A 24,322-nucleotide genomic window follows, 5' to 3' on the forward strand; every position below is an offset into this window, starting at 1 on the left:
TATGATGCAAACGTGGAAAGTCAGAATTTTGGCACAGGGTCTACGGCATCGGTTCCCTTGATAATCGAGACCAAATCCCTAACCGTCCGATTGCCTTTTTGACAACAAACTACAAATGTGAAATGTCAGTGTCTTGTAGGAATTTTTGGCCTCGGTTGTTTGTAGAACCGAGGCCAAAAACCTTGCATAGGGATTCTCATCTAACAGCTGACTGGATTGTAAGTGTCTTTGCAGGGGTTTTTGGCCTCAATTTTGTAGACAACCGAGGCCATATACCCTCCATGGCATCGGTTCGAAAACAACCAAGGCCTATACTATCAAGAAAATTTCAAAAATGTCACCGCGCCATTTTGTGCTTCAATTTTTGGTAAACCGAGGCGTGGTATAATATCTCTTTTTTTTCTAGTGAAATTAAAAAATGATTAAATTTTAAAAATACAATTACTTATAACATAATTATTTTATTTTAGAAAATTATTATTTAAATAGTAAAGTTGCAAAATAAACGTAAATATTAAGGAGGATATCCCATTATATATATAGTTATAGATATATAATTTTTTATATATAACTACTCGAGAAAACACATACATTATGGGCATGTGTATCTATTATTTTATTGTGACAAACATTTATTATACTATAAAATAATTTTGATTAAAAATAATTATAAAAATAAATAATTTGTATAAACTTTTGTTTTATAAATAGTTTCTTTTATCATAAATAATTATTTAAATTTACAAAATAGTTATTAAATATATAAATTAAAAATTATTTTTTATTACAAATAACTATTTGAATTAAAAAAAAGTTACTAAAAGGTGAAATTAAAATATGGAAATAAAAAATAATTTTTTTTATATAATATAATATATACCTATAGGAATATATATTATTATTATTATTATTATACTTCTCCTCATCACCCTTTCAAGGATCCCAGTCCATTCATAATAGAATATCCTTTGAGGGGAACGTTCTTATAAATTTCATAATATCAAAGAACCCGTCACTACTTTTCCTCTAGAAAATTTCATACTTGCTGCCCAAGGCACGGTCAAACGTATGTTTTTGTATTAATTAAAAATATTAAATTTCAGCAAAATATATAAAGGAAAACAAAATATGAAAAAATATTTTTTAAAACTATCTTTTTATAATAAATAATTAATTTAGTTTTTAAAACATTTAAATTTAAATAAATAATTATATAAAATAATAAAATGATAAACTAATTATTTTAATTTTTTAAAAAATTACTTAAAATAAAACTAAAAAATTAATTGAATTTAATTCATAATTATTTAAAGGATAAAAATGATAAATATTTTTTTAATTTAAAAAAAACATTTACCGGTAAAATTGGAGAAAAATATTACATATATAAAAGAAGATTTTTCTCTAAAATGATGTAGATTTCTTAAAATAAAAAAAAAAATCTCAAAACGTATTTTTGGTTTGTTAAAAAATTTAAACTTACGTTTCGATATCTATTTGAACGTCTCGTTTTCTGAGTATTAAGCATTAAGATGAAGAATTTAAAACAAAAGACAAGAAGTGAAAAAATTCCACTTTGACGTTGCTTATTGTTTTGACACGTCAGAGACGCGTGGCGCTTTACGAGCAAACCAACGTAACAACGAAGTATGTTCCCATGCGTCTTGTTTTTCCACACCCTCAGTTTCGTATTGAACTCAAACTAACTCAAAAGAACCAGAAGCCACTCTGCTTGTGTAGTGAATTTTGATAGTGATTGTCGTTTCTCCTAAAATTGAAGTAATTTCACACAAGAACACTGTAATTAACAAACCAACCATGAAAATCTATCACGTTCCTTGTCTGCAAGACAATAATTCCTTCTTGTAAGTCTATACATGTTGTTCCCTGCATGCAATTCTACACAGATTTAACATGTTCTTCATGCTTCACTGTTTGTTATTATTATTGTTTGGTTTTGCACTTCTGTAGAATCGTTGACGAGAGTACAAAAGAAGGTGCCGTGGTGGACCCTATAGAGCCTGAGAAGGTTCTAGAAGTTGCCAATTCGCATGGGGTCAATCTGAAGCTCGTTCTCACCACGCATCATCATGGGTGATAACTAATTTCTACTCTCCATGTTTGTTTTGTTTCGTATTCTAGAACTCTGAGAGAGTGGAATTATTCATTTATTGTTTGAAATGTCAGTACTCGCATTTGTATTTCAGTTTTTCTTTTTTATGATGCTGACTCTTGAGATGAACATGGATCTGTTTATAGATTTTGTTTCATCGTGGCAGTGAGCATGCTGGTGGAAATGAAAAGATAAAGGAATTGGTGGCAGGAATTAGAGTCTACGGTGGTTGGATTGATAACGTCAAGGGTTGCACTGATAAGGTTGAAAATGAAGATAGGGTATCCCTGGGAGCTGATATTAATATATTGTCTCTTCACACACCATGGTAGGTCCATTATACTTGTCAGTTCACCTACCAAAAAATGGAAACTTTGAATTTACTTACCACCCTGCATTTCTAAAATATTAGGACTCTAATTTTGTCGTTTATTTTGTACGAATTCAATTTTTGAGTACAAATGAGTTGAGAGAAAGATTTTACAGACTTTGAGGTTAAGGTTAATGTGGTCGAGACAAAATTTCTTGAGACACATTTGTCTCTCTGTTGTTAACATTAACCGTTTGGTGACCTGCTCAGCCACACCAAAGGTCACATAAGCTATTATGTCACCGGCAAAGAGGGGGAGCAACCGGCTGTTTTTACTGGAGATACACTGGTAAACTCACTCACTAATCAGTTTTATAGCCTTTTCATTTTATGGAACATATAATAGTTATTGGAAAAAAAAATACAACAAATTGGCTAAAAGCTATGCCAAGTGTGTATGTAAATGAATTATGAAGAAGTTGTAGTTTAAATTAAATCCTGATTTATTTTATGCAGTTTATTGCTGGTTGTGGGAAATTTTTTGAAGGAACAGCAGAAGATATGTATGAGTCACTCTGTGTAACATTAGCTTCGTTACCGAAGCAAACCCGAGTTTACTGTGGACACGAGGTAACATAGTACCTACAACTCTCTCTTAGCATCATGCATGCTTTTTCCTTTATGATTTACATGTCATCATATTTGGTTCTAAAAGTTATTGCTGCTCATTATTCTCATCATCATTTTGGACCCACGCCGTTTTTCTGGACTTTCTTTAAAGTTTAGGCTCATATTTCCACTTTGGGATGCATTTTTCCATATTCATTTGCAATAGAGAAGAAAAGTAAAATAAGGTTTTCTATATATAAACTAAAATTAATTTATACCAGATACCAGATCGATGGAACAAAATTAGGAGGAAGTGTAATTTCCAGAAGACTTTGATTTCTTTAAGAGTTAGTTGTTCTTTTTTAAGGCATGACAATCCATATCCTAAAGGTCAAATTAATAGCCAGCCTGCAACTTTGGAAAAAAAAGTGGGTTTTCTTTATACTATTTCAGTTTTGTTATGATAAAATTACCTACTTAGTCTCCATGTTAGGAGGTAATTTTCTGTTTAGTATCCAGTTTTAAAAATGTAGGCATTTGGTACTTATGTTTTGAAATTTATATCAATTCAATCCTATCCAGTTAACGGCGTTATAATTGATGCGAGAAATTAAGGACGTTAATGATAGCCTGGGTGGAATAGCTATCAAATGTTTGAATGCATCTTCATTAACGTCCTTAATTTTTCGCATCAATTATAACGCCCTTAACTGGATAGGATTGAATTGATACAAATTTCAAAACATAGGTACCAAATGCCTACATTTTTAAAACCGGATACTAAACAGAAAATTACGTCCTAACATGGGGACTAAGTAGATAATTAAGCCTAACATTTTTATATTCATATTATTTCTATATCAATAAACGTTTCATAAATAATATATCCTATTTCTAATATTATTATGATCAAATGTATATAGTGTTAAAGATATGAATTCAATAATATTATAATTAACTTAGGCCACGTGTTTGTAAAGTATTCTAACCTTTTAACTAGATTAAATAAAGGCTTAAATACCTACTTAGTCCCCGTGTTAATAGCTGAATTGCCATTTAATACCCGGTTTTAAAAATGAAGACATTAGGTCCCTATATTTTGAAAAGTGTATGACTTTAGTCCTCTCCGTTAAGTTGGTAGTAACGGTGTTAACTCCGCGCTGACGTGGCTACGCTTCTTTTCTCTCTCCTCTGCTCTTCCTGACACCTTCTGCTTTTTATATATTAATGATTTTCATCATTTCTCTCTCACCAAACCTTTCTCTACAACCCCACGCTTGTGGCATTTAGTTGATGCCTGGAAGTCTCACGGTTCAGCACAGAAGCTTGGAGAGCTCTCGGTCCTCCATGCATCTAGCAAACCTCCATGCATCCAGTAAACCTCCATGCATCCAGCAACTTGAAGCAGCTGCAACGGTTGGAAGAAGAAAGAGGTGTGCTTGGCTTTGGAAAAGAAAACAGCAGCTGCAATGTAATTGAAAAAAAAGGAGGCAGCATCTTGAGTGGCGTCTCGGCCTGCAGAATAACAACTTGAAGCCACCACCGGAAAGGTGAAGATCACGGCCTGGCATGGAGAATGAGAGACGCAACGTCTTGGCAAGCAGCTGGAAGTTAGAAGTCAGAAGCCAGCAACCGAGAAGAAGAGGAGGAGGCCGTGAGAGTCCAGCAGCCCACACTTGGGACGTTCCAGCAAGCTCACGTCCTTGGTGCTCCAACATCCAGCTTGGAGGTACACGGTGATGGCTGGAAGCTAGGATGAACACGCTGCCAGCAACACGTAGGAAGCAGCCCTCACTGTGCAGCAAGCTTGCAGCAAAGAGTTGGAAGAAGAAGTGATCCAGTATTTCCACAAACAAATGAATGCACTCTAAATACTTCAAATAATTTACATTTTTATATAATCTCCTTTTTATAATTTAAATTTAGAGTGAAAGATCCAGTATTGTTGGTAGATGGGTCAGAGTGAATACTATAAGTGTTGTTGGTAGATGGAATTTGAAGCAGCCAACAGAGCAGCTCCTATGGAAGATCCATCTTTTGTATGTTCTATCACCACATTGTTTGATTTTTCTGACCCTAGCAGCTCTTTCACTGAATCTTGCAAATAAGTCCTGTATTGAGGATAATTTTCGTATAAGCCCCCATCAATGGCAACAACACTTCTGTTTCCATTGCCAAATATGAGACCTCTGTCATCCTCTTCCATTTTCTGTAGAATCCCCACAATTCCTGCACCAGCTAACCTCCCTCCTCTGTCATGAAAATCATTAATATACAAAAAGCAGAAAGGTGTCAAGAAGAGCAGAGGAGAGAGAAAAGAAGCGTAGCCACGTCAGCGCGGAGTTAACACCGTTACTACTAATTTAACGGACAGGACTAAAGTCATACACTTTTCAAAATATAGGGACCTAATGTCTTCATTTTTAAAACCGGGTATTAAATGACAATTCAGCTATTAACACTGGGACTAAGTAGGTATTTAAGCCTTAAATAAATAAACAATAGAAAAATAAATGTCAAGTGATTTGTACCTCAATATGCAACACAGTCTATTTTCCACAACACAAATAAATATGTTTTTCAGTATCAACACAATTAAGGATGAGGATGAGAATAAGTTTTATTATCATGTAGAAAAGATTTATCTTTAAGAACGAAATTTCTGTCTTATTTTATTTTTATCAACAGATATACACTTATACCCATATCTTTTTTTTTAATATTAAACAACTAATTTTTATAAAATAACAATAATATTATAAAAAAATCATTAAATATTTAATATAGAATATCTAAAAAAATTATAATTATATATATATATATATATATATATATATATATTTTAAATTAGAGTATTATATAAAATTTTATAAAAACCAAAATAATAACTAAAGTTAGAAACATTGAAACAGAGTTGATAATTTTAAAAATATTTTTAAATATTATAAAAAATAATTATTAAAATTTAAAATATTATTTCTTAATTATTTTAAAATTTATATAAAAAATAATTATTAAAATATTTTTAATGAATTTATATATTAGTAAAATTATAATATACTATTTAAATGAAATTATATAAAAAACAAAAATTATAGTAAATAATTTTTTTTAATATAGTTGTAATGATAGAATTATACTTATTAAAAAATAATTATTATATAAAAAGTATTAAAATAATGTTTTAAAATGATAAACAAAAATATTAAAAAAATTACAGTAATCAAATGTTTATTTTAAGATAATTAAAAGTAAATATATAATTAAGGATGTGATAAAATTAAAAATATTATATATATATATATATATATATATATATGTATGTATATATATATATATATGTATGTATATATATATATATATTATATATATATATATATATATTATATATATATATATATATATATATATATGTATGTATATATTTTACATATATATATATATATATATATATTATATATTATATATATATATATATATATATATATATATTATATATATATATATATATATTATATATTATATATATATATATATATATATATATATATATGTAAAATAAAATTTTCCGATACTAAAATAGTCAGTGAAAAATGAAAAAATGAAAAAATGAAAAAATTTGAAATAAAACAAAAATTAAAAGTAAAAAAATAACAGATAAATTTTTTTATATTATATAATAAATAAAGAGTTTATGTTAAATATTTAAATTGAAAGCTATATATTCTCATATGAAAAAATAAATAATAAATAAAAATATTAGAAAAAAAAGAAATATTCAAATATAAATATAAAAAATATTTAATTTAAAACTATATGCAAATTTTGATAAAAAAAGTATGTATATTAAAGATTTGAATTGATTTAGTAATGAGTCAAATAATTAGAAAAGAAAGTATAGTTGAAAAAGATATTATGAAACTAAAAACTAAAAACAATAAATATATATAGTTTTCTTTTCTATTTCTATTTTCGATAACAAAAATTATATACATACTTATATTCATATATAATGCGGGATTTTTTGGTCAAATGAAAATATGTTGAGATAATATTCCATATAGATGAGTTTATTTCTCATTCTTATAAGCAACCTATTTTTCAAAATAACATATAAATAGGGATGGAAATAAATTCCCACAACCTATTTTTCATAATAACATATAAATATGAATCGAAAATATGGAAGTATCAACCAAAATTAGTGGTTGTTTTCTACCAAATTAATTATGTGGACAATGATGGTGAATTTTGCAATAAATCAGAGAATCATTTGTACCAAATTTTGATACGAAATTACAAGTATTTAGATATTGAATGTAAGTTATACAATATCCTTATTATTACTTGAAGAAGTGGGTTGTGTGCATTAATTAATTGTTGTAAACAACTCTTGATTAGGTTTAGTACATAACATGAGTTTGAATTGGTTGTGTTTGTTTGTAGTACGCAGTGAAGAACTTGCAATTTGCTATGACAATTGAGCCAGATAATTTGAGGATACAGCAGAAACTAACATGGGCTAAGAATCAGAACCAAGCTGGCCAACCCACAACTCCCTCCACCATTCAGGAAGAAATGGAAACCAACCCATTTATGAGGGTTCACCTACCTCAGATTCAGGTTTATCCCCACCCTACATGCATTTTCATTTCTCTGTTCCAAACTATGACAAATAATGCAAAAATCTTTGCAGGAGAAAGTAGGCTGCAAGTCTCCAATTGAAGCTTTGAGAGAGTTAAGGAAGCTCAAAGACAAGTGGATGATGGGGTAGTGGTGTTATTATTGTCTATAGTAATATGTGTTGGTGAAAACTGAAAAAGAGATACGAGATAGTTGTCGTGTTTGCACAATGTATGTTACGTTGGTTAGTCTAATGCTAAGATGTTCCATTTCATTCATGTTATATACTTGTGAACTAGAAAATTATTCTTTTCTCCTCTCTCTCTCCCTCACACCATATAACTTTCAACCGCTAAATTTTAATTTAAAATAAGCATACAAATACTAGGAAGATTCGTTTCTATCTGTGGTGTCAGAGAAAATAATGGCCTGCTTTTTACCGATGTGTTTTGTTGCAATCTTTTCGTTTTGGTTCGTGCGGTGATTGCGGCTCTCGCTTTTCTTAAGTTTGGCGTAAGCGTGGCGCTGACTTGTGGCAACTTCTCACGCTGTTACTTCGTGTTTTTCGAAATCATTAAGGAACACTTAAGAATCATATTAAATTAAGACTTAACAGACAAAAAACAGTACTTGATTGGTAATTTGATAAGTGTCATTGAAACCGTGGTTGAAGCTGTAAATATATTGATTTTCAATTGTTCTAGTTAGCGTTAATGCTTTTAGACTTGACATTAAACAGTGGTGGATCAGTCAATTATATGTGTTTTTCATGTTTAAGGATGTACGGATCGTGGTGTGTGTCTGATTAAAGTCGAATAGTTTCAAATTCTTCCTCCATCACACTCAATAAACAAAAATAAATATGACAGAAGCGACAATGTTTTCTTCGCTTAAAATGAAGATCTGGAATTAATATTTTTGGCACTTAAATTGTAAATTTTAATTGTTTTTAGTAATGAAAAAGGTAAAAACATTGTTTTAACTTAACCGGAATGTCTCCAAATTTTGGAAGTAACAAACAAATTCCCAATTAATCCTGTATATTTATATTTTTTAGTGTCATGTACACAGATAAGATTTTTACCCTTCTAGTAAAAAATTTAGCCATAATAATTTGTAAGAAATGGTGGAATTAAAAAAACGTTCAAATTTAATTACCAAGAGAATTTGACTTGTTACCAAACTATAATTTGTTGGAACTGGAATCATTACCAATAATTTAGCGGAGTAAGAAGTTAATAACGATAAAAAGAGAAAAAAAGAGAAAAAAAGAAAAGAAAGAAAAAGAGGTGAGGGGATCCGTTGGAAGGAAAGGTGGAAGGAAAGAAAAGTATAACAATAATAATATCCAATGAAACGCGTTGGTTCATTTATCATGATTGGCTCATCGATGTCAACCTCTCACACACGCTCCGACACAGTCACACACAAAATTAATCGAAAGAGAAGGTTTCAGCTTCGTGACCTTGACTTTTCTCCTCTCTCCCTTTTCTGTTTGCGCTATGCATCATCATCGAATCGCATCGCACGATCCGCGTTCGCATTAAACCCTCTCTGGCCATGTTCATCTTCACTTTAATCTTCTTCTACGTATCTTGATTTTCTTCCTTCATCAAACTTCATCTCTTCGCTCGCGCCCGATAATCTAATCCAGACATCCTCTGCTACGCAAAACGAATGTTGTTGTGAATTCTTATAGGTCAGTACCGTACGGAAAAAGGAATATAAGTTAGTTCAGGTTAGGGTTTCCAACAGATGGAATTGTCACCGTCGTCTTCGTCTTCCTCCTCGTTGTCGTCGTCTTCTGGAAGCGATGCCGGCGGTGGTGGCGCTCTCACGTGGTTCGGGATGAGTTTTCCGTTCCGTTCTCCGCTTTCTCTCGTGATGGATTACTGCACGCGCGAGGATTCCGCGGAGCCCGTGATTATCATTCCCCGGACGCGCCCGCGGTTTCAGGCGCCGGCTGAATCTGCTGCTTCTGTTTCGGCCTCTGACTCTGGCGATAATGTGTGCGGCGCCGCTGAGGAGGTGGCGATACGCATCATTGGGGCCGGCGAGCAAGAGAGCGGTTCGTCGCCGTCGTCATCGAGGAGCCGCGCTGGGGAACCGGGATGTGAGGAGGCGGCGGTGGTTGGGAGGAGCGGGATGCTGTCGTCGGAGGCTCGCCGGCGAATGGCTGAGGAGAGGGTGCCGTTGGTGTCTTTGGATGATGGGATTGGTGGCGGTAGGGATTCTTCTTCGTCTTCCTCTACCTACCAGAGGTATGATATTCAGCAGGTTGCGAAGTGGATTGAACAGATTCTTCCGTTCTCCCTCTTGCTGTTGATTGTTTTCATCCGCCAGCATTTGCAAGGTACTGGTTCTTTCTGGTGTTTGGTTTGGTCTCTCAAGTTGGTATTTTTGTTTAAATGCCAACTAGTAATCAAGCCATTGGATTATATTATTTCTGATTTGTTGTATGTGCTAGAGTTTGAGGATGTGGGTGAAGCAAGTTATCTTGCTCAGATATTAGAGAGACTGTATATGCTTGATTTGTTGGCGTGACTATGATATGATTTGTTTGGGGTATGCTCTTTTTGCATTGTTCTCTTGATATTGATAATTGTGTTTCAACATATCGTGGCTTTTCTGCGCCTTGTATTTGAAGGCCTGTCTTGGTTTTCTCGTGATGTGCTTGGTGGAATAATGGTTGGCCAGAGAAATGCTGCTTGCTGTTTTGAGGGACGGAAGCTGTGAAAATAGTATCAACTAATATACGTGCTACGTATTTGGTTTATATTAATTTTTGGTGCTTATTTCTTGATAAATGTTTACTATTAGTTCAAACTAGGATAAAACAAGCGTGGGCTGCTGTGTGGCTTTCAGCACACTGTGTACTAGCCTAGGAAAGAGTTAGAGTGAAATAAAAGGTTACTTGAAACAATTGCTGAGGATCATGTAGGAATGTGTTTGTACCTTTCTTTCGTTTACTGTTATATTACTCAGAGGTGCCCCTCCTTTGTAAGGAAATTGGAATTTCCTAGTCATTAGAGATGTAAAGATGAATTTGTAGAGTTAATTCAAGATTATGTTGATTCCTCTTGTTTATTTAATGGTTCTTAGTTGATTATATCAAAACTTTATTGTTGAAGAACACTGTGCTGCTTTCTTTTTTATCTTCCCTGTGACCATGAGTCCGTGATTGATCCTTATCTTCTTCTTTGCAATCTCTTATCTCTTCTAATTAGGGAAAGAAGAATTATGGTTTGTTTTATTGAGTTGATTGGTTCTACTGTATTGAGTGGCAGTAAACTGCCTCTCACATACAGTTTCAGTTTATTTTGGTGTTTTACTTTTGAGTTGACTCTTTTGACATAACTATGTTATATTCATTTATGGGAACATGCAGGTTTCTTTGTCACAATTTGTATATCTGCTGTGATGTTCAAGTCAAATGAAATTGTTAAAAAGCAGACTGCCTTGAAGGTGATATACCCAGATTTTTGTAATTTCTTTTAAATTTCCATTTCCCAAATGAAATATTTACGTGTAAAATCCCATCCTCTTGTTGCAAGAGGAAAATAAAATTAGGAGTCTGAATTCATGTTCATTTCTGCAGGGAGATCGGAAAGTCTCTGTTCTTCTTGGTATCTCTTTTGCCTTTATGCTGCATGTTATATGCATTTACTGGTGGTATCGAAATGATGATCTTTTATACCCACTGGCCATGCTTCCCCCAAAGACAAGTCCACCTTTCTGGCATACAATATTCATCATTTTGGTTAACGGTACGTTTTAGTTCTATTTACATGTGGTTGTTACATTGTTTTATGTTCTATTTTCGCTAGATATTTTTATTTCTCTATTGGACAGAGACATGAAATGTATATTAATAGCACGTGTTTGGTAAAAATCTAAGATTTTTTTTTATTATTGATTTTTGATTAATGTGTAGGAGACTTGGAAGTTTTAATACAACAGCAGGGTTATTTACTTGATTAATAATGATGAAATTGAAAACTTCCTTTTCTCTTTGTTTCTATGCTTCATAACTCATTTCTATTTTGAAATATACTGTTTTTGTTTTTCAAAATATATCTTGATTGTGGAAGGACGGAAGTACAATAAAAGGGTTTTTCGCATTTAATCACTGGCTCTGGGCCAAAATTGAATAAAACTGGTTTCAAGATAAATTTTACCGCCAATGGGGGTTTCCTACCTGGTCAACTTTTTCCTTGGAAACCGCATGAATTGAGTTTGAATCATAGGGTCCCTTGACTTCCCCTTGGCCTTAGAATGGGGAGAGCCTTCATCACCCTAAACTTTTTTATCAACAAAAAAAGATGACCGTCCTTTTCTGGTTTTTCCTCTTTGGCATAGAGACAAAGTCTCCCTTTTTGTGCTTATGTACAGTCATTGCTTGATCATATCAGTACATTCCTCGGGAAGGAGGGGGTGGGGGCAGTGTTAATCCAATATGCCATAGTGAAGACAATTTTGATCTCCGAATATTTATACCCACTCATTTCAGGCCTCTTTAATGGGTGTTGTGGAAGAGCTTCTATTCAGATTCTTTGAGCTTATTTCATCACATATAAGTAATTAATCTTAGAAAACTTGCTTAAAATCCTTCTATAAGCTCCACTTGGCTTATTTCAACGAGCTTTCTTGGTGAAAGTTATAAAAGTAAGCTTATTGAATTTAGTGTTTGTGAATATGCTCTCGTGTTAGATAGAATATGTTTAACTAAACACTTTAGACAACTTACCTTTAGACGAGCTTGTCGAAATAAGTGCTTATATACAAAGGGGTCTTACATTCTCACTTATACGACTTTGCAATAACGGCTTATTCGAAAAGCTAAAACAAGTTTTAGCTTTGCGTCTAGCTTGATCTGAGCATGAAAACATGTAGCCTCTGCTCCCCCCACTCCTTTCATTTGAATTGATATTGTTACATGAATTGTGGAGACTATCATTATGCGTAACTGTCAGTATTGTAGATGGATTTGATGCATATCTCTGAAGTTTTAAGCTATATCTTTTGCATTAGTGTGCCGTGCAGCCGACCTTGGTGCAACCTAAATGAGTTACTTACAATATTAAACATGTTCTTATTTTTTTAATCGTTAGCCAAGATTCATGGTCTTCAAGTATTTTTCCATTTGAAGTATTTTCTATGTCCTATTATTTTTTTTTTCTCTCTCAAATTTTGCTGTTTTCATAATACTTGACTGGGTTTCTTTCATTGGATGTTATTACGGAGAAAAACAATGTACCTGTCAATTTGCATTACGAAATATTTTACAACACCAATAATTAGTATCTTTGCAAATCTTTTTGATGCTATATATCAATAAGATTTTTGGGGTGTTTTTGTTAATTGTTTATTGGTGTCTTAGCTATCCCTTGATATTGATGTTTTCCCTGGCATATAATAATTTTAATTCTGTTTGTCTCAAATCTTGTCTCTTGGTTGGTTGGAATTGACGGCCACGATGTACATTTAACTTTTTAGATACATTGGTGAGGCAAGCAGCAATGGCTTTGAAGTGTTTATTGCTTATTTACTACAAAAATGGAAGAGGCCATAACTTTCGTCGGCAGGTTTGAGTAGCTCCTTGCTCTTTATCAAGCATTATAGCATTTTTGAAGTGTAAATTTCTCCTGCAATCTTCTGAATGCATTTAACTTATTTCTAGGGTCAAATGTTAACTCTGATTGAGTACACTCTTCTTCTGTATCGTGCCTTGTTGCCAACACCAGTTTGGTACCGATTTTTCTTGAACAAGGATTATGGAAGCCTGTTTTCCTCACTGACCACAGGATTGTATTTAACTTTCAAGCTAACATCAGTTGTTGAGAAGGTATGTTTTCATTCTTTAAAATTGGCATTTACATTATAGTGATATGTTCAATAATATTTGTGCATGAACCTAAATCATTCCATTTTATTCAACCTTCTATGTATTTATTAGGTCCAATGCTTTGTTTCTGCCTTAAAAGCATTATCAAAAAAGGAAGTTCATTATGGGGTATATGCTACAACAGAACAGGTAAATAATCTTTTGAATGTTTTGATTAACTCTGAATCTGAATACTTGCAATTACAAGTGATACTAATCAATTCTTTGTTGCAATATATTTATATTGATGCCATTTTTGGTTTCGTAATTGTTGCCTTATATTTGTAAATACACACAAAATATCTAAAATTGAGTAAGTCAGTTTCTGTCTCTGGCTTTTAATTGCGTTAAATTTGATATCGTGACCATTTTTAAAGTACGAACCATATTTGTAAAATAAAATAAATTAATTTTATAATTCTATGGTGTTAACCATTCTCTTTTTCTATAATAAGTTGCATGAATGTGAAATTAAGTTAATATAATAAATTGTAATACAAGTTAAAGCAACTGTTTCCTATCTTATTACTTAACATATAATTACTATTGCTATTGTGAATTATTGCACATCAATAATGTATGATGGCACCGGTGACATTACTATTTAAGAATACAATGTTGATTGTGAAATGTGATTGATTAATATTTTTCTCAAGGCAATAGCAATTTTATTATGGTGGATGGTGTTGTAGTCTAGCGGAACACACCCTAAAAACTGCAGAATGTAAAATAGAAAAGGACAGAAAAGGGAATAAGGGGGAGGAAAGAAACTAAAAAATATAGAGGAAAGTTGGAATCCAGAATTTTTTCGAGGAAGAAACAGGGATAGGCAATCTTATTACATGAGAAATAGGAATTGCCTGAAGACGGTTGTGTAATTGCTAGAAATAACTTCTGGTTGTCAGAGGTAGTGTTTCTCCCATGAACAAGAGGTACTCATTGTACACAGTGGTGCAACAGCACCATGCGATGGTTCTTCCATGGTATTTGTGTTCTTGATGGCCATGGTGTTTTGTTTTCATGCCAAGTGTGAAGACTGTGGAAGACTGAAAAGAAGGCAATAGGATTACCAGATAGAGAAACATTACTAGGCTGCATCTCTCCCATGAACAGGAGGTACTCATTGTTCACAGTGGTGCAGACAGCAATCATGTTGGATGTGCCAGATGAGGCAATCTGTGCAATATTCACATTTTAAAACTGTTGGTTGCTTTTGGTTCTGTTCCATTCCTCATGGTGTTCTAACTCTAAACCTCTGGCAAAAAGTGAAAAATGGTGATAATGTTTACAAACTATGTTCTAAAATTTGAGAACATAGCTCAATACTGATGTTTAGGGTTCTTGCAGATAAAGCTTGTCAATCTTTAAAAAATATGAAATGGAAATAGTTAAAAACTAGGCCATCAAAGATATTAAATTGAAGAAACATGCTAGACCTGAATTCTTCCTTGTGACCAAAACATCATTCTATCTTTTAATGTTTTAATTTAAATAACAAATGTAAAATGATATTAAATATTTTTTTCATTCTTTAACCTTTTTCCCCTTTTATTTTCTATTATGATTATATGACCACTCATGAACCCCTTATTATATAGTGAGTAGATATGGCCTGTGGATATGCTTGCATTGTCTCCATTCTGGAATAATATGACCTCATGTCATTCATAAATTTTATTTAGTCGGTTGCTTGCACGTAGTGCTTAGAAAATAAAACATTACCTTTTTTGGATAATAGTGTGGGGAGTGATCCATGTGTTGAAAATCTATATTATGTAATAATTGGTGTTTACTTCATACATTTTTATTCTATATTATGTTTGTTATTGACCTTATGTTTTTCATTTATTCCTCTTTAACCTGATCTTTTCTGCATTTAAGGAAATAAACTTTGTATACCAATATTGGGTTTTGTCGAACAATCTTTTTTTGGCATCCTTTCTAACATTGATTAACTAAATGCAGGTGAGTGCCGCTGGTGACATGTGTGCTATATGCCAGGAGAAGATGCAGGCTCCCATATTGTTGAGCTGTAAACACATGTTCTGCGAAGAGTGTGTATCTGAATGGTCAGTTTTGAATTCCTTGTTCGGAAAATTGAAAGCTTACTGCATATTTAAGAGAACTGAACTAAAGGATTTTAATAGTAGATAATTATTTACGGTGGGCTAGCTATCTGTCGACAGTCCATCCCGTAAGCTGCATACATTAATTCCCTCTCCAACTGCTTTCATTAAAAAAATCGATTGAATGATTGTCTTTTTGGCTTCTACAAGAATAATTCAGACTGTGTAGTGATTTGTTTCATAATCGTTTTCATCAGTTCTCTTTAACCAACTAAGATACATTTGTTTTTCAGGTTTGAGAGAGAACGGACTTGCCCATTATGCAGGGCATTGGTAAAACCAGCTGATCTTCGGACCTTTGGAGATGGATCAACAAGCCTTTTTTTTCAGCTGTTTTAAGTTCACTTTGTTCGGCTTGTTGGGTCATATTTTTAAGCCAAAAATCTTCCTGGGAAATGTTTGGTACAATTTTCCATTAATGGTTTCTAATGAAATTGAAATTGGAAAAACGAATAACAGATAGTTCTATACATGGCTAAGGTATAAGTTTTTCTAGTGTAATGAGGTCAGATGTACAAAGGGCTATAGACAGCTGGCATATGAAATCCGCGTGGATCTCTTAACCTTATACGCACATCAAACGTGCTGGAAACATTTTGTTTATAATGATACATTTCAAATTAATTCCCCATTTCCCCTCAGTCTTCTCCAGGCATAACTTGGAAAATTTATAACAAGTTTTGACATTTTATTAAATAAATGTTTATCACCATTGAATTTTATCAGCATAACCAGTGGATTGAAAATTATTATATTTACAAAACTTAATTGAAATTTGTTTTTGGCGATTTAGCGTAACGTTTTTGTAAATGAAGTATTAAATGAATAAAGAATAAGTAAATATCGACTATTAGTTTGCAAGAATATTAAATCACTTAACTGATTGGTCATATCTGGACTCAACCTAAATTTTGAACATGACCGTCCGTCATGACAGGCATCCTTAACATCATTTTTCCAGCTGTTTTCGCGCCCTTGTGTAAATTCGCTTTTTGATTACTTTTCTTTTTCTCATTCGAGAAGCATAAAAGTTTAAGTAGTTTTCAAGTAAAAAAAAAACTAGGAGGAAAGGAATCTGCAGTTCAAGTAAAGTTTCACCCCTTGTGCAATTCCAAATAAGATGTTATGAAGATTTTATTAAAGAAAATAAAAATGAAAAGAAAAAAAAGTCACAGATGATAATGTCAAACTTACGATAAAAATAAATTAAAAAAATATTATTATAAAAAAACAAAATAACTACATAAATGGAAAAAATAAATCAATGATAAAAAAATTAAAACTCAATAATAAATTTTATCAGCATGTTAAGAGATAGAACTCAATAATAAATTTTACCAGCATATTAAGAGATACAATTTGTAAAAAGCTCTTAAAATTATTAGTGTTGTTTAGAAATCCTGAAAAATTATTATTAACTTTTTTTAGTTATCTAAATTAGGTTTATTTGTAATTTGAACTGGGTTATCATCTTTCTTAGAATTAATTTTTTTTTCTCATCAGAGATATTAACTCATTTAGAAGTTATTAGGATTGGTTAAAAAATTACAATGTGAATCTAAACACTGTAATCCCTTTAAATTATATATAATAATGACAATGTTATTCTTAAAAGAAAACATATTAGTCATTCCTTTGACACACCATCTGTTACTGGAACATCTAAATTCTTAAAGATCCATGTATAATACAAACATTATCATGCCCACAAGATCTACCAGAGTCCATCATAGGAACAGGAACAACAGGATCTATCCAGACACCAACCATGCTGGCTACCAACCACCTTAACAAGATAAAGTTGTCGTAACACGTTATGTAATTCAAATTAAAAGAATTCACACTTAGAAGGTTTTTGCTTATATATCTGTAAGTTGGTTTAGATATACTGGAGATACTTGCACATAAAATCTTTTTTGTTTTTGTTTAAATTATCCTATTTCTACATCCTAGATTCGGTATCTTGTTTGCATATGATTAAAGAAAGCGGTTGAGTGAAGCGTAATGTGAGGCAGCAGGACTTGATGAATGAAGTCCAAAATAGAAAATCAGATTTTATTTTTGCTAGGGTGAATTTGAGGTTGTATGAAAGTGCGGGGGAAGTTTTTGTTGAGTGGTCTTAGATAAAAAAAAAAAAAGTGAGAATGTGGTGATGGTGCATTCTGAAGAAAGAAAAGTGAATGTAGGTGGGAACATTAAATTAATAACTAAATTTGGAAGCAGAAGATGTGGAGGTGGTGAAAGGGAGGAGTGTGGAAGAATGGTTAAGGAAAAGTTAAACATTGTATGGGAAATAAATGTGAAGAGAATCTGGAGAGATATAAAGATGGTGAAGGCATATCTTTTGTGGTCCATTGATGGTCTGGCTGCTGCTCCCCACCGTGGTATTGTGGGAGAACACATTATTATTCACTTTCTTTCAATTCCCTTACCTCATCACTTCAACTTTTGACCCTCCAACCTTCATCCCTTTCCATCATGACTTTCTTCCACCCTTTTGACTCCTATCACCTTTTTCATCTCTCTTTTCCTTCCTTTTCTTCTCCCAAATCTCCATTTCTTTTCTCAGTTTAGTTTGTCCTATTCTATTCCATCACTTCCTGCTTCGCTGTTTCTACTTTTGCTTTTCCCATATTCCTAATCAATATTAACTTCCATTCTTTAGTTTTTTCTGTCAAGCAAGTTATTAGGAGTACTCGGTTATCATAATTCAGCATGCTGATACAAATAAGATTAGATGAGTTCAACCAGTGAACTTTAAGTTTACGAGTTGCATGAGCATACTTACACTTCAGTAGTACTCCATTTGCCACGTTCTTCGGTCTCTATCCTTTTCTTCTTGGAAAAGTAACTCGTAACTTTTTGAGCCAAACCCTATGGTTAGGCTTTTTGTGTTAGCTAGTTAGGCTGCAGTGAGGTGGAACGGTGAATGTAGAAATGCATAGTTGAAGTGTGCAACGAGTTTTGAGCGTAAACATTAGATTGGAATGGAAAATATAAAGTTAGAGTTTGGTTAGAAAATGGGGTGCAAGCATGTCGTGGTCTCTGACAGTTTATGAAATCTTGATGATGAGGAATGAGACTATCAAAAGCACAGCTGAATGATGTGTGGTCTCCATATGTAAGGAAGAATATTGTGACCAGCTAAGGAAGCACATTGTAAAATCTTAGACATCTCTTCAATCATTCTAATATGGAACACAACCCTTTGCAACCTATTAACATTGTCTTTTCAAAATATGGATTTTCTCTTCTTTATCAAAGTTAAATGTTTATAAGTACACGTAATTAGTATAAACAAATAAGTTCAAAATAAGAGTACTTTTACTTAAGGAGAAATATTGAAGTAAAAATGTTAGAAATAAAATGAAGTTACAATTATAAGTAATATAACAAATAATGAAGTTATTAATTTACAAATAACGAAGTTATATATATGTTTGTGTGTGTGTGTATATATATATGTGTGTGTGTGTGTGTGAACAACGATGATTGAATTTAAAATCGTTAATAATTTAGAGGTTTTCTAAATATAAAATAAATGGTAAAGAGGAAATGGATGTTAGAAAGAAGAAGTATTGTAAAAAATTGTCTTCAAGATTATTGTCTCAACTTTTTTACTTAAAGCAATTTGACTATTAATAAAGACAATGTCATAAATTTTGATGTTTTTGGTGGACAGATAGATATTCATGATCACACGTGTTTATTTTTCTTTCTACTCTTCTGACCAATGTGTTTTCTTCTAGTATATAGTGTCAAACTTTCTTGGTCGAGAAGCCTGCAGTGACATTGCGATACTCAAATCAATGATATACGGTAAATGATAATATATAATAATAAATGAATCTATTAACCTATATATATATATATATATATATATATATATATATATATATATATATATATATATATATATATATATATATATATATATAAATATAATATTTGTGTGTGTGTGGTTTTTTCAAGAATGGGAATAAAATTGGTCGTGTACAGGTTAATGCATGTCTAGTTATAAATGAATCGCCATAAAAAAGTAAAATCTTTTTAACATTGCTAACATTAATATTTTTAAATGTAGATAAAATTTAAAATTTGTAAATAAATTTACGAATAACTAACAGAAAACAAAGTAAAGAAATATAAACAGCTTAGAAGGAAGAAAAATAAAAGTGAAAATAAAAGGTTTGAACATGAAAGATACAAAGAAGTATTTAAAAGTCAAATAAGCTAACATTTGGAAATAAACATAATAAGTTTTATTAAATTATTCTAGAATCCTTATATCTTGACAGGCTTCTTTATCTTACGCTTCATTACAACTCTATAATTATCATTATATTAAAATAGTTAAATATTATTTTTATTTCTGTTCGAGACTTCGTAAAAATAAATAAGTAACAGTGTATTATTTTTGCCAGTACGGAAAAATAAACAGTCCTCGTCGCTCCTTCCCCATTCATTCTGAGAAAGAAGTTTGTCATTCTGACAAAAAAAAGGAAGTTGTCGACGTATTAATACTCAATAATTGCCTTTACCTTTTATTTATTAATATTATTGTTTTGATAGAACAAGTTTTTGTTTTATTTCGATTGAAAACCTATTTTATAAGAAGAAGAAAAAAGCGAAACCTTCAAAACACAATATATAAATAGGTAATTATGTATATTCTGATAAAAAATATATGTTCTTATTAAATAATTAATGCGTCCTTGTTATCCTCACAAAATCAAACATGAGGTCAAGAAGCAAACAAAATAAATTCTCTAAATCTAAATATATATTATTTATTTTATCAATGCATATAAACTATAATTCCGATGGAGTTAACTATTTCCAATATATAATTTTACTAGACAATTTTTTATTTGTGATATCAGGATAGTTATTAAACTGAGGAGATTCTTAATTAAAAAAGTTATGTATTTTAAAGTGTGATGTAGAATTACATGGTTAAGTAAATCACTTTATTAGAATTAAAAAATTAATTAATACATATGCAGAATACACGAGGAGAGTTAATCGAAGAAGTACCATTTTTAAAAAATGTTTGGCTATATGAGTACGTGGGGCCTCACCTTTTTTGTCTACCACAAACTTGTGAAAATTTATACGGGAGACAAACATAAGGGAATCTAACAGTGAAAAGAAAGAGTTATATGAAAACTGCTACCTTAATTAATTTTACTTTTCACTGTCTAAAGTCTAATTTGAAAATTCACAAAAACACCTACAAACAATCAATAATTTATATAACAAAATACCATTTTAAGATAATGAAGATTTATGAGTCCTTTCTCATCGTCTTATTCTAGTTTCGAGCAAATAAAGTTGCGATAGACAAGGAAGAAGCACATTGAGTCACATTTCGTATTAACTTTATAAAACTTCATTTTAAATTATACTTTAGTATTGGTTAATTTTTTTTAAAAGTTTATATTAATTTTAACAATCCCCTTTTCTATTCTGTAATACACAGTAAATTTGAACAAATTTATGAATATATATAAAGTGTGTAAATAAGCTGTGACAAATTTAAAAAGATGTAAAGTGAATGTTTGGTTTGCTATTTCTGATCCATATGTTCCAAGTTAAAGTACGCGTGAAAGAATTAACTAGTTTACTAGAACGCACTTCCAAGTTACAAGGATAATTATGAGAGGATCTAACACCGAAAAAACAAAAAAAAAAAATTAGAAAAATTGAACAAGATGAGAATTAAAATTAGAGTTAAGTAATAGATAGATATTAAATTTAATAATTAAAGTGTTTTATGATATAATATTACTGGAGTGAAATAGAGCGACCAGTCAAAGGTGTGATGTGGAACATAGCAGAATTATTTTTTTACATATTGGAGTTACTTTCACGTCTCTGAGTCTCATGGGACAGTGACCCACCATGTCTCTACTACACTTATCAACGAATTAAATAATCATACAATTTTTATTATTTTTATTATTTTCATTATTTTCATTATTTTGATTATTCAGCCTGCACCAACTCCTTTAAACGCTTTACTCTTTTCATTTCTTTATAACTCTCCTTTTCTTTCGTCACTTGAGCGCAGATATCCATAAAAAAACATACCTCATTTAGGGTTTCTGCCACCATCTACCTTCCTCTTCACCCCCTCACCTTCAATTCCTCTTCCTCCTCCTTTTTTCCATCTTTTTCTTCTTCTCATTTCTCATCCAAACCCTTTCAATTCACACACACATCTCCTTCTAAATTTTCTATATCACTTCCAATTCTATATTCTACATCTTCGATTAATCCTTCTTCTTCTCACTGCTCTTGCACTTCTCATCATTAGGGTTACCTGTACTTGATTGCTGCTCTATGCCTACCACCTCTTTTCTTAGCTCTTCGATTCAATATGGTATATATACATGTACCCTTTTATATATGTTGGTACAAACTTTCGTCAAATCTTTTTAAAACCAACATAATTCTCAGATTTTTTATACTTGCATGGACATACATATATATATATACATACATGTATACATATTTTGTACTCCTTGTTTCCAGTTCAGCTTTTTACCTTTTCCTTTTCCTAAGTTTTCTTTTATTTCAAACTGGCCTTGTTTTGGGCCTACTGAAATGCCTTTTCCAGTTACTTCTTCTGTTAGTTTTGTGTGAATTAGTAAGCAGTTAATCACTAACATAACAGGCTTTGCAATTACATTAGGTCAATTTGGGTTCAGATCAGCACAAAGGGTTTTCTAACTTGAGCAAACTGTATATTTTGTCATCTGATCTATTATTCATTGATTCATATATCAGAAAACATGAACATGTATGCTTTAAAGTGATCTGTTTATACAATTGCCCATTTTATCATTCATCTAAACCCTTTATAACCTCACTATATATGTATATACATACACATATAGGTTTGTTAATTTCCTGATAGGAAAGCACATAGTACATGGTGTGACAATGTGTTTTTGTGATACAAGAGGCAATTGATTAGCCTGGTTTTTGAGTGGCTAGATTGTTTTATTGGTTTGTGAATTATCTGTGTGGCAGCAAGAATATGAGGAAGGTGCAGTGTAGATGTTGCTTGAAAGGCTGGGAAGGAAATAAAAGGTGTATGCATTGATGTAGATGTGAATGAGAGTACAGTAGCGGGAGAGAAAGAGAGTGAAGGAGCTTCCTTCAGCCCACGTATGGGTATGAGGGACTAAAGGGTTGCTCAAGTATCTGCTGACTCATTCATACACACACAGTAGGGGTTTATATAAAGCCATTTTCTACTGTAATTGTGTGAATGAAGCAGGAGATATTTTGCATCCCTCTTGCTCTGTGCTTGGACTGAAGGGGAGCTCCTTCTTTCTGTTGTCTCCATCATTGATATTAATACATATATATATATATATATATATATATATGTATGTATAAACATATAACATTATAATATATCTGTCTCCAACAACACCAATTTCTTAGTATTCATCCAGTGGCACAAAAAGTTGCAGCCACAACTGTAGCTGATGTAACATATCGTCTTCTAGGTCTTTGTAAGTATTAACTCTTCCTCACTAGGCTGCCCAAGATTCAGCCAACATCTGCAACAGTGGCATATGAGTTTTATAGCTGGATGCCCCACCTAGTAGTACTTTTTCACTTCCCAGCAAAATCATCATATTACCACTTTCACAACTCCTCATCAACATTACATTACATGGTACGTAATTTGTTCAATTCAACTTCATATATATATAACTTTGTGTGTGATTACTTTTACATGACATATTTTTCAGGAAGAGAATCAGCACTGTACATGCTACTTTCCTTTCCAGTTCTTCGACATTACAACCTCGGCTTCTCTCTCATTTCCCCTTGCTTTCCTTCAATTCTTTTCTTGGTGGCTGAAAAAGCAAAGTTTAGGTGATGATGGGTCCAACAGTTCACATGTTTGTATTCGTTCCAAACATTGCCTTCTTGAAGGTATCAATATCTATGAATACCTTAGTTTTTTTTTTTTTCCTTTCCTAATAATTTAAAAGCACCAGAGATGGATGATGAATATTGTTTTGGATTGATCTCTATTTCTTTTTCTGTTTTGTTTCTTAAGAGTGGGACCGAGTGAAGTATAATATTAATTTATAGAGAGATATGTGGAGATTTATACAAATTCAGCAGACAGGATATTGAAGAAGATTATGATGTCAGACAAAAGTAGTGACTGTATAAAATGAACTCTGATCTTTTGGTTATCCCTATGACCTACTGCTACGTACATGTATTTTTGTGTAAAAGAAAAGAGATAAACTTGTCATATCTTCTGCTACATAAACTCATCCATTGGGAACCATTTTTATTGATTTTTTTTTCCGTTATTTTTCTGTTAAAAATAATATGTAAAGGCTATTATTTTTGTCAGCATGTAATTAATTTTGAAGATGTAATTAAAGTTAAATAGAAAATCTAAATTCGAAATAAGACTTGGGCTTTTTTTTGTCAGCATGAACAGTTCTCTTATTCATCTAATTCATGTTTTTGTTAGCAATTTTCTTCTTAACTTTGATTAGGAATTTAAAAGGACATCTAAACTTTTTTTTTTAACTCCATCCCTCACGAGTAATTAATTAAAGGCTAAATTTGTGCGTGAGTATATTTTTTAAAGATAATACTATTTTGACACT

General features: G+C 31.9%; 2 protein-coding genes and 1 long non-coding RNA gene across 5 annotated transcripts; all 3 read left to right on the forward strand.

Annotated features, from left to right (window-relative positions):
* The first annotated feature begins 1,696 nt into the window (after positions 1 to 1,696).
* On the forward strand, positions 1,697 to 7,938 carry LOC124837788 (hydroxyacylglutathione hydrolase cytoplasmic-like). 2 transcript variants are annotated; one of them, XM_088107946.1, is made up of 7 exons: positions 1,697 to 1,865; positions 1,972 to 2,094; positions 2,280 to 2,441; positions 2,694 to 2,772; positions 2,940 to 3,053; positions 7,479 to 7,655; positions 7,729 to 7,938. In XM_088107946.1, exons 1-7 carry the CDS (start codon positions 1,819 to 1,821, stop codon positions 7,804 to 7,806), a joined length of 780 nt encoding a protein of 259 aa, XP_087964072.1. In that variant the 5' UTR covers positions 1,697 to 1,818; the 3' UTR covers positions 7,807 to 7,938. The 2 variants fall into 2 exon arrangements, with proteins under 2 accessions (XP_087964072.1, XP_087964073.1); XM_088107947.1 differs by lacking the exons at positions 7,479 to 7,655; positions 7,729 to 7,938 and adding an exon at positions 4,323 to 5,280.
* A 1,086-nt stretch (positions 7,939 to 9,024) lies between these two features.
* LOC124837525 (uncharacterized) lies at positions 9,025 to 16,306 on the forward strand. Its single transcript, XM_047312953.2, has 8 exons — positions 9,025 to 10,008; positions 11,044 to 11,120; positions 11,254 to 11,422; positions 13,152 to 13,240; positions 13,336 to 13,500; positions 13,612 to 13,689; positions 15,505 to 15,608; positions 15,899 to 16,306. Exons 1-8 carry the CDS (start codon positions 9,411 to 9,413, stop codon positions 16,002 to 16,004), a joined length of 1,386 nt encoding a protein of 461 aa, XP_047168909.2. The 5' UTR covers positions 9,025 to 9,410; the 3' UTR covers positions 16,005 to 16,306.
* A 5,422-nt stretch (positions 16,307 to 21,728) lies between these two features.
* On the forward strand, positions 21,729 to 24,119 carry LOC148203861 (uncharacterized). 2 transcript variants are annotated; one of them, XR_015784274.1, is made up of 4 exons: positions 21,729 to 22,050; positions 22,704 to 23,361; positions 23,438 to 23,624; positions 23,752 to 24,119. It is a non-coding gene; the product is annotated as an uncharacterized LOC148203861 (long non-coding RNA). The 2 variants fall into 2 exon arrangements; XR_015784273.1 differs by having other exon boundaries at positions 21,729 to 23,361.
* Positions 24,120 to 24,322: the final 203 nt, after the last annotated feature.

This window comes from Vigna umbellata, chromosome 2 (genome assembly GCF_029865625.1).
Source record: "Vigna umbellata cultivar VRB3 chromosome 2, Vumbellata_1.0, whole genome shotgun sequence".
Taxonomy (NCBI): domain Eukaryota; kingdom Viridiplantae; phylum Streptophyta; class Magnoliopsida; order Fabales; family Fabaceae; genus Vigna; species Vigna umbellata.

What these genes read in the sequence shown, in the direction of transcription:
- LOC124837788 (XM_088107946.1), top strand. Translation starts at nt 1,819, where the DNA reads ATGAAAATCTATCACGTTCCTTGTCTGCAAGACAATAATTCCTTCTT. An exon ending in CAAGACAATAATTCCTTCTT is followed by an intron (nt 1,866 to 1,971) that starts GTAAGTCTATAC and finishes GCACTTCTGTAG; the next exon opens with AATCGTTGACGAGAGTACAA. An exon ending in TTGTCTCTTCACACACCATG is followed by an intron (nt 2,442 to 2,693) that starts GTAGGTCCATTA and finishes TGACCTGCTCAG; the next exon opens with CCACACCAAAGGTCACATAA.
- LOC124837525 (XM_047312953.2), top strand. Translation starts at nt 9,411, where the DNA reads ATGGAATTGTCACCGTCGTCTTCGTCTTCCTCCTCGTTGTCGTCGTCT. An exon ending in ATTCATCATTTTGGTTAACG is followed by an intron (nt 11,423 to 13,151) that starts GTACGTTTTAGT and finishes TTAACTTTTTAG; the next exon opens with ATACATTGGTGAGGCAAGCA. An exon ending in GCCATAACTTTCGTCGGCAG is followed by an intron (nt 13,241 to 13,335) that starts GTTTGAGTAGCT and finishes ACTTATTTCTAG; the next exon opens with GGTCAAATGTTAACTCTGAT.